Source organism: Anguilla rostrata, unplaced genomic scaffold, assembly GCF_018555375.3.
Source record: "Anguilla rostrata isolate EN2019 unplaced genomic scaffold, ASM1855537v3 scaf0298, whole genome shotgun sequence".
Classification (NCBI taxonomy): Eukaryota; Metazoa; Chordata; class Actinopteri; order Anguilliformes; family Anguillidae; genus Anguilla; species Anguilla rostrata.
In genome coordinates this window covers 322-10,797 of record NW_026985831.1, presented here as the reverse complement: position 1 = coordinate 10,797, position 10,476 = coordinate 322, and the positions used below count along the sequence as shown (strand labels likewise).

General features: G+C 40.7%; 1 protein-coding gene across 3 annotated transcripts; it reads left to right on the top strand.

Annotated features, from left to right (window-relative positions):
* Positions 1-6: 6 nt before the first annotated feature.
* On the top strand, positions 7-7,972 carry LOC135246430 (uncharacterized). Of its 3 annotated transcripts, XM_064319890.1 has the most exons (9): positions 69-141; positions 237-295; positions 407-510; positions 621-684; positions 797-951; positions 1,057-1,115; positions 4,853-4,942; positions 6,126-6,219; positions 7,578-7,972. In XM_064319890.1, the coding sequence occupies exons 5-9, from the start codon at positions 840-842 to the stop codon at positions 7,955-7,957; spliced, it is 735 nt and encodes a 244-aa protein (XP_064175960.1). In that variant the 5' UTR covers positions 69-141; positions 237-295; positions 407-510; positions 621-684; positions 797-839; the 3' UTR covers positions 7,958-7,972. The 3 variants fall into 3 exon arrangements, with proteins under 3 accessions (XP_064175958.1, XP_064175959.1, XP_064175960.1); XM_064319888.1 differs by lacking the exon at positions 407-510 and having other exon boundaries at positions 7-141; XM_064319889.1 differs by lacking the exons at positions 407-510; positions 4,853-4,942 and having other exon boundaries at positions 7-141.
* Positions 7,973-10,476: the final 2,504 nt, after the last annotated feature.

Below are 10,476 nucleotides of genomic sequence, written 5' to 3'. Positions count from 1 at the left end.
GGGTTTGCAGAGCATACGCCCAATATCAGTATTAGTAGGTCTAATGTGTTGCGAAATGATATCGACAGCTGAATGTTTTGTTTCGTTTCGCTCATATAGCTTTCTCACAGAGGGACAGTAGTTCAACTATTCTCTTAAAATGTACATATGTTAATTTTCTGTGGGTTTATATATTAAATAAATACGTCCTCGTAATACGCGCTCCACTAATGAAATCTACATCTGTACATTTGCAGGTTTGCCTCCGCGTGCATTCTCTCATTACTGATAGCACTGCAGCTTTCTTCTTCTTTGGGTGAGTACATATTTAATTGTTTATTTGTTTATTTTTGCATGACTCGTTTACATGAACCAGTTTCAGTGAATCACAGTGGCGGTACAATTAGAATTATATTTTAATTTACAGCTGTAGTGGAGTGAATCAGCTGGTGTTGGCAACGCGTAAGGGAAACGTCATTTTGGCTTTAAATTGCTGTGGCTTGAATGGCCTTATGCATGTGTAGCCTATAGGTAACGTTTACCTTTTGTTTTTAAAATTCATTAATGGGTGTGTCCATTCAGTTAGGCCTATAGACCTGAATGCATAGTCACACGAATGCGTCCAACTTTGCCATTTTCAGGAAGCTGCAGCAGTCCTGTCTTCTCTGTCTGTTGGGTTCTAAACGTCAGCGCCTCCGCGAAGAGGTATTAAGTTCAGAATATCAGAACCTTTGGTTCATAACTTCTCAAAGCACATTTACTTGAAACCTATGCACCTCGTTGTTTGTACGGTGACATTGTTCTCAATCCTTACCAGACCAGATACCAAGATATGGCTGGACAGCAATGAACTTACACCCATGGGAAGTAAAGGCAAAATGGTGTCGTTGATGGTAACGACACTGGATGTACACACATTACGCGCGGAGTATGAAGGAATCTCCCATGTGTGGAACTTTTCAGTTGTTTTCAGTAAGTCTGGAATTCAGTTGTTCACACATTTCTGACTTTGACGTTGGTTATTCGGGGGGGAGGAGATGTAGATGGATCCAATGCTGTACATGCTTTTCTCATCAGATTCCATCAATGTGAGCAGTGCGCACAGAACTGCGTATCTCCCCCCCAGCGGAAGTGGGGTGAGTGTTACTGATGTTTCAATCTAGCTGATGACTGTTGTCATGGTCAATAATAGAAACTGCTAGATATGTTTTCCAAAATATGGTCCATTGCCTCGGTCTTGTGACAGATTGATGGATCTCTGAAATTATGCTGCAGGCCACTTAATTTGAACAACTACTTCTATAAAGATGGGAACTGGACTTGTAACCCAAAGGTTACTGGTTCAATTCCCAGGTAGGGCGCTGCTGTTATACTCTTGAGCAAGGTGGTTGATGTGAATTGCTTCAGTATATATTCAGCTGAAAAAATGGATGCTATGTATAAATAGTTCAAGTTGTGTAAGTTGCTCTGGATAAGAGCATCTGATAAATTCTAGTGATGCAACGTATGTAAATATGCATTCAACAAGCTGCTGCTGTTATCGTGACAGTCAAATTGTGCTGAAAAATGTATGCTGATTTTTAAAACCATTTTGCTGTGAATAAATATGCTGTAGAGCAGTGCTGCTCAAACTTGGCCCTCAAGACCCTCTGCATGCTGGTTTTTGTTCCAACCTAAATTGCTCCGTAATGTGCTCTAAAGACCAATATGTCTCAATATGTCAATCAACGTTCAGACGGGTGAGAAATTAAACTGAAACACCTGAATGGAGTGAGCGAATGGAGAAATTTAACAAATGCAGATGTTTCCATACAGGTGTACTGCATGATACAATTAAGCAATTAACATCCTATCATGCTCTGTGGCATGTGTAAAAAATCTGAGTAGGCCCAGTTGACCCTGATTTTGAGTCATGACGGCAAGATGAAAGGATCTAACTGACTTTGAAAGAGGGTTCATTATTGGGCCATGGATGGCATGAGCTTCAGTCACAATGACTGTCCAACTGGTTAGTGTTTCAGTAAAGAAAGTGACTAAAGTGACATCTGCATTTAGACTTGTGGGAAAAACAACAGTAAATAGGGTCAGAAATTGTGGTCGAAAGCGGCCATTCCATGGCTGTGATGCTCATGCATCAGTGCAGTATGTGAGGAAAAACAGAAGAGCAGCTCTTCCTCAGGTGACTGAGAATGTCAATGCAGGATGTGATGAGACTGTGTCAGCAAGAACAGTCCGTCGACAACTACATAGAGACAGATATCGTAGTAGGGTTTCTGTGCTGTGATCTGTGATAGTCAGATGAGTCATCCTTCACCATATTCTCCGCATGTGATTTAGATTTATATATTTTATTGAGCTTGCAAAGGCCAATAGATACAAATTCACAATACAATTGTGCAGGTTCCTTTGTTTTCCTAACCCCCCACCCCCCACTGGCCACCCCCCACCCCATGGTACGGTGATGCTCAAAGTAAGCTAGGTACACGAGAAAAAGTATATTAAAGGTAGCGATACATGTCCCAACACGCCTGCGCTGACCGCCTAGCGATCCCTCGCCCAGACAGATTGCACTTTATACTTTTCCTTCCCTCTCTCTCAATCTCTCGCCGGCAGGCACAACACCCCATCATGTCGCCCAAAAAGTTGACCAGAGCACTGCCTTCACAACAGTGAACATCTTCAGCAACTTAATACTTTAACTGTGAACCATGACAAAAGGGTAAAAAAATAAATACAATTTTTACAAGTGTTAAACGGTTTTGATTGACAGTTTGACAGTAGCAAAATTATGCCATATCACATTACAATTTGCACTAGAAAACCAAACACCGCCATATACCGCCACACTGCCTAAAACAAGAAAAACATTGTGACCCAGCATATCAACCATTAGTCCCTAAAGCTGCCCTTCTTGCCATAAAATCTATATGCGGTTCCCATGTTTTCAAAAAGTCCTGACTCTTACATTTTATGTTGTAGCCAATTTTGTCTAATGGAATGTAGCTGGAGATTTCATTTAACCAATGCGATACTGTAGGAGGGTAATCAGATTTCCAATGGACTGTAATGCACTTCCTTGCAGCGATCAAAGCAAGGTCAATGTTTTTTGTGAAGCTTATTCCAAGGGTCCGTGTTGCTTGTGCCAAGAAGACACAAGCGAGGCGATTTTGGGATCTAAATGTCTAAACATAGTGCTATAATGTCAGTTACAGAATTCCAAAATGTTGACACCAGATTACAGGACCCAAACATATGATAAAAGTTGCCTTTTTGTTTTTTGCAACGCCAGCAAAGAAAGGACATTGCAGTACTCATTTTATGAAGAAAAAAAGACCAGTCTTTTTTCTTATATCCATCTCTAAATCCTTTTCCCATTTACATCTCACAACATCTGTGCTTGTAAACAAGCATTCTAACAGGGATTTATATACTTTAGAAATACATCTAGAAATTTTAACATCCTTATTGATGAGACATTCTATTTTGGATGGTTTGGGTTCCTTAAGAGTGCCTTGACTTGTCTGTGTCATATGACGAATTTGGAAAAACCTGAGTAAGTGAGTGGAAGGTAGATTGTATAGTTTTTGTTTTTTTAAAATCGCTAACATCCTTTTGTCCAATCTGTAGTCACATTTTCAAAACTCTAAACACAATTAGCACAACACCCGTCTGTTGTGGGCCATACCATTAACACGATTCATGTTGTTTTCACAGAATATGCAGTCAATTAACACGTTTCTAAAATGCTTAAAGTTTCTTTACATACAAGCTTACCCAATACCAAAATTATGGACCTTTCTTATCTTATTTACAAATGCTTGCACACAGTATGCCAGAAATGAAAACCTAGTGTTCAAAACCTTAAATGTAGTATAAAGCATCTACTTCTGCAACAACAGCAGCTCAAAAGGTATATTGAAAAAGCTGGTAAGCATTTTTGAATTAAGAGATCATTGAGAAATAGCTGATTTACTGTAATTGTGTATTTTATTTTTACACATTTGGAACCAAAGGCCATGTATGTTTGATTTTTTGTTGATCACTGGCAGAATTTCATGTTGCTAATAAAGCTTTTACTACAGCAATTCTGTCACTATTTTTTTCTGCTACACTCTATGAAGTAAAGATGACTCATTCACTTTTATAGATAGTATGTTGCACATATTCGACACTAAACCAATAAATGTAGAGTGGTTCACTGTAAAAGGAAACTGAATTATAAAAAACAATGGATTTCATATTGTCTAATGTATGCAGGTAGAACTGAAACATGAAAAGTAATGCAGTTTTTGTAATGCCATCAACTGTTAGTATTTTGAAAATCGATGTGCTATGATTGACTAGATGTTCCTCTTGGATAGAAAATGTGCTAGTGTTTTGACAGAATGATTTGGTATTGAGTCGGGTTTGCTGTGTTTTGATAGAGTTAGTGTATGTAGAGAAAGTTGTTTTGCATTTTGAAATGTATAGTTGGTATTTAAGGAACAAAATGTGGTTTGGAGCAGAAAATTAACTATTTGGCTAATTGTGTGATGTAGGTGTGTTGCTGTGTTAAGAGTTTAGACAAGTATCTTAAGTATAGGTAAACGCTTTTTAGCAATTGTAAAAAAACTGTAATTGTAACTGATAATTACTAAAGGAGATAACAAATCTTTTTGATAATGATCTATTTATTTCCCTTATCTCCTTGTCGTACCATGGCTTGAATGTGTCATCATTAAAACAGGGTGAGAAATTGGGGTTTCTCCATATGGGAGTATAGGGGGAGAGGTTCACTGTAACCCATAAGTTTATGGGAGCTCTTCCATATTTGTAAACTATTAACGATAGTAGGGTTCTTCTAATTTTTTTAACCTCCTGTAAACCAATATAGGGCAGGTATTTCAACTCTTATGGAAGAATGCCACGGGACTCCACTCTTGCCCATGCACTTAATGAGCTGGAAAACCATTGCTTGACCTGGGTAAGTTGAGCTGAGAGAAAGTAGAGTTTGAGGTTTGGTAAGTATAGACCACCAACATTATATGGGAGCTGTAATACGTTTTGAAACAAATAAAGGAATTTGAGTAAAGCAGACATTTTAATAATGTTAGTTCTACCCATAAAAGATCGGAAGTTAGTTCATTCTTTTCAGATCGCTTGTAACTTTATCAATTATTGGGGGATAGTTAAGTAAATAAGAGTCTTCTGTATTACTGGGAATGTATGTGCCCAAGTACTTCATATAGTCTGGAGACCATTTAATTTGGAAATTGGCATGATCTTGGACCAGTTGATTTTATAACCAGATAGATCGCCAAACTGGTCAAGTATTGTAAAAAGTGTTGGAATTGAATGTAAGGGGTGTTGTAAGTAAAGTAAAATGTCATCTGCGTGCAGAGAAATAACATGACTTTCACCTCCAATCTTAATGCCTTGTATATGGTCATGTGATCTTATCGCAGCCAGGAGCTCAATAACAAGAGCAAATTATAATGGAGAGAATGGACTGCCTTGTTATATTCTCCACAAGTGGGCGAGTGCATGTGTGGGGTATGCCAAGAGAACAGTACAGGCCTGTATGCATGACCCCTACAATGAGGGTGTCCAGTGGCCCTGTTATGCTGTGGGGCGCAATTTCATGGTATTGTTTGGGTCCACTTGTCCCCTAAGAGGGAACGATCACTGCAAATCAATACAAAGTTATTTTGAGTGATCACCTTTATCCTATGATGAAACATTTCTATCCTGATGGGAGTGGTCTCTTCCAGGATGACAGTGTCCCCATCCACCGAGCTCGAGGGGTCACTGAACGGTTTGATGAGTATGAAAATGATGTGAATCATATGGTATGGCCTTTGCAGTCACCAGATCTCAGCTGGTGAATGTGGGGCTTTATTTTGACACAGGAGAAACCAGAATGTTTAGCACTGTGGACCCTCTCATGGTTTGTGCTTTTGAATTGGAGCTATTTCAAATTTCTCATCTCAAGATGTTTGAATGAACATGGACACTATTGCAAAGTTTAGTGCTGTCGTCACTTTTCTCAAGTGCCTGTTTTCCCTTTTGCAGTCTAACAGAAGGGAGTTGATAATGTGGTTAATCGGACCCCTAAATTCTCCATTAGAATGGCTAATTGGGAATCTTCAATTTCTCTTTCACAACAGGAAGCTCTCAAGGCATTCCAGCCAAATGAAGTGTTTCCCTGTGAAAACGACACTCATTATCTCTACCAAAAGGAGGACTTTATCATTGCACTTGGTATGCCTCCCTCTTTACACTTATGGACATCAACAGAAACTGAACTTGACCAGATAAGGTTTTCAAAGATCTGAACATTTTAACACATTCCAAATTGTTTGCATTGCAACAGCATTTAAATCTAACATTCTGAAAATTCTTTTTAAATTCACTTTTCCACCAGTATGTTCCTCTATATTTTACTACAATTAAAATTTAGCAGTTTTACTGCTATTTCCAAGAGATTTAAATGGTGAAATGATGCCCCCATATAAGGAAATTGAGGGTGTTCACTTGGTAGAGTCATAAAGCTCCTTCACGAGCGTACAAGTTTAGGGATATTTGTGATTTATAAATATAATCTGCATGTGTGATTAAAAACTTCATTTCTAAGCAAATTGTGCAAAATGTGCAAATGGTTGTACAATATAATTAAATCCACGCAAACTCTATGCATCAGGCCCCAGAACTTTTTTCCTTTGAATATGTAATTTACTGGAATATTTCTATTTTTACTAAGAATATAATTTCAGGGTATTAAATTAATTTCTGTGCCAAATACATTGGGCTTTTTGCACATAACTTCAAAGCTTAGAATCAGTTTGTTAAATGGTCCACATCAGTGTATAAAGCTGTTTAACTCAATAGCTACATACATACTGATAATTAAATTGTTTCCATATGGATAATTGAAATGATCACTATACAAATGAAGAAAGTTTCTTTTTATTTATTTACAAGTTTAACAGTTATCGGAATGTGTATATCTTTTGTTTGAATGCAGTTTAACAGGTGTTATACTGTATCAGAAAACCAATATTGCTATGATAAATACTAATGAATTTGACGTTAATTCAACATGTAACTTAAAAGCTTAGATTAAGGTTGCTGTTTAGATGTGTAATAGATGGAGTAATAGGTTCCATTAGGTCATGATTAAATATGACCTAATGAAACCTGCTACTATAGGTATATTGATAATTATTAGTTGTTGGTGTGGGCAGTTTTTCTGTGTGAAGTTGAAGTAACTGTAAATTTGGCTTCAATCCGTGACTTTGTGTAACGCAACAGTGTCCCTGTATCACTCTACATGTTAAATATAATATCAGAATGCTTTTGTATATTTGATGAATAGTTTGTTAGCAGTGTATGACGCCTGAAATGAACATTGCCTCATTTCAGGTTTCCAGAATTCTAGCTTTTTACTAACATAATCTTTTTATGGCTTAATAGATTAGATGTTGGCTTACTGTTCTTCATTAACAGTAGCTTGTCTATGGAAACTGGTGTCTTTGAAGGCTCCATCAGCAGTGCAGCTTGGCATAAATGACCTCCTGGGTTACAATGCCAGTTTCTCAAGCACACCCTGTCCTCCCCAGGCCACACCCACCGCTTTCCACTGAGGGCGGAGTCGCGGGGTGCCTCCACGCTATTGGTCTCCTGGCGAGGGAGCCCCCATGTCCCCCCCGACCCCCTGCACAGAGTGGTGCTGTACCGGCCGGACCTGGACGGCCTGGCGGTCCTGTGCAACGAGACCACGCGCAGGGGGCACTACCGATTCGCTGGCCTGGACGGCTGCCGGAGCTACGTGGCGTGTGTGGAGATGGCGCTCGGCCCCGCGGTCCTGTGCCTCACCGCGCTGACCGGTAAGAGTGCGTCTGCCCCCCCACGGTCCTGTGCCTCACCGCGCTCACCGGTAAGAGTGCGTCTGCCCCCCCCACCCCCCCACAGTCCTGTGCCTCACCGCGCTGACCGGTAAGAGTGCGTCTGCCCCCCCCCCCCCCCCCCACGGTCCTGTGCCTCACCGCGCTCACCGGTAAGAGTGCGTCTGCCCCCCCTCCCCCCCACGGACCTGTGCCTCACCTCGCTCACCGGTAAGAGTGTGTCTGAAGTATAGTGTTTTTGTAATATAGGCAATAAGAGTTAATAGCACACGTGAAACACATTGCTTTATTTGACCACTGCCCAGTGGCAGAGCTTGAGTATTAGGACAGGGGGTGCGGAGCCAGTTTAGGGGGCCCCATGACCCGATTATTTCAGAAATATCGCTGTGGCTGAAGGAATGCGCATCTGTATCTGCATATCACACTTTGTTACAGAAATCTAGCTCATAGGCTCTGACCACAGTAATCGCGCAGCAAGGCTGTATCACAAACACGGTTAGGCTAACAAAAAAACATCTGACGCACCAAATTATAGGTATCACCCTATGGGGGCTCAGGAGGTAAGAGTGGTTGCCTGACAGTTGGAGGGTTGCCGGTTCGATCCCTGCCGTGATTGGTACCTTGCATGGTAGCCTTTCACCGTTGGTGTGAGTGTGTGTGTGAATGGGTGAACGAGAGGCATCAATTGTAAAGCGCTTTGGATAAAAGTGTTGTATAAATGCAGTCCATCTACCATTTACCCGTAGTCCTTTTAATGGTTTAAGAACCCTGCAAAGGTGGCCACAGTTTTCGTTTGTTTAACCACCCTAGTTACCGTGTTCATACTCAAAACAGACAGGGTGATTGATTGCTGAAGGAATTGTACTGTTTGCACTTTTAGCTGAATTTTTAGATGCTACCCCTACATTTAGGTGAGGGAACAACAGGCGCACAATTGTAAAGCATCATGTTCCCAACTTTTTAAGCACGGGCGTGAAAATGCATCCATATCTGTGCTGCACTGGCCTTTAATTGACCTGCCAGTTTGGGGTCTCTCCATTTGAACTGTACAGGCCTAATAAAAATAAATTGGAACTGGTAACGTTGTTCTGACCCAGCCGGCAACCAGTTAGCAAAAAGATGTAGCCAAAACTGCTCATTTGCGATGGAAATGTCGAAGTTATACCACAAGGAGGTTCTCCCGAGCTACTAGAATAGTATGCTACAGCCAGCAACGTTCTGTCACGCGTGTCTTAATTACGGTGGAAAAATTAGACTTGATAGTTAATACTTGTTTATGATAGTTAATACATGCCAGCTAGCTTACTAATAAAAACATTTCTCATTGTTTGAGTTGGGTGAATGTATGGATGTTAAACAAACAAACTCAATAATATATGCTAAGGCTGCATTCACACTAGATCAGGCAATGCAGGAAAAACGGCAGGCCTCCCATTCATTTGAATCGGGGTAGTGCACTTAGGCTGCGGGGTGGGGACCGCATTGGGTGCCGAAAAAAAACGTAGCGGCCTGGGGGAAGAAGTAGAACCAGAATCAACTTTTGCCGTAACGCAACCCGACGTCACGCTGCGGTGGCCAATTACGTAAGTTGTTTAAATTACCATGTAGCATTCCGCTGTTTACTGAGCAACTGTCAGATGAATTACTGACGGAATTCATTTCCTAAGATTTGATTTTATGATCGTCATCATGATTTGACAGTGCCGGGTAATGGGACAAGTACCTAAACAATAGCTACTAGCTAAATATTCATTCTGAACTTCGGAATTAAGCTGTATAAAAAAAGATTTGCTATTTAGCAGTTCTTGCATGCTAGTTTATTGTACCTAGCACTATGGAGTTCATGGACCAAACGATGATACTCTCCCAGTTGTGTCCTCACTTGGTTTATTTTGTGTACCCAGCTTTGACGTCTGGCTCGCAATCTACGCTGCAAAATAACGATAGCAAGAAGCTTCCTTCGGTTTGTTTCCATTTGTTTGAGTTAGCAGACAGGAAATGGAGGGGGGGGGGGGTTAAAGTTCACAACATGACATCACGGACATGGGCCATGTAGTGACACGCCCACACCTCCGCACAACACTGCGGGAAGGTGCCGCATTGCCTGATCTGGTGTGAATGCAGTCTGACTGAATGACTAAAACTTTTTTAGGACTCTTAACTGGAGTTTGGCTTGTCTTCACACCCCCACTGCCTGACAATAGCCAGGTGCTGATACGGAATGCGGATGTGCAAATGTGTCGGTCTCTCCTCTGGCAGGCTATTTAGCAACTGAACCCTCAAACACCAAACATTATCAGTGGAATAAACTATATTCACACTGTAGGATACAGTGCTATTGAGGATAAATTGAAAATAAGTTTGTACAAGCCAGTATATTTGACCAAAAAGGATTTTAATGGAATTGAAACAGCAACAACCACAGACAGCGGGATGAAATTTGCTCCAATGAAATTACAAAGGGCTACAAACAGCAGCTCAGACGCACGTCAGAGGAGAGGGCGAGACATTCGCACCTGACCGTCACCAAAACCTGCATTTTAAAATCATTGCACACTTTGACCTCTGTCAGTAAAAACCGTTAATTAATACCTATTTTTATTCAACCTATCAT

Bases quoted from the DNA above. Each gene is read 5' to 3' on its own strand.
- LOC135246430 (XM_064319888.1), top strand. The intron at 296-620 runs GTGAGTACATAT...TGCCATTTTCAG, and splicing joins GCAGCTTTCTTCTTCTTTGG to GAAGCTGCAGCAGTCCTGTC. The intron at 6,220-7,577 runs GTATGCCTCCCT...TGTCCTCCCCAG, and splicing joins GGACTTTATCATTGCACTTG to GCCACACCCACCGCTTTCCA.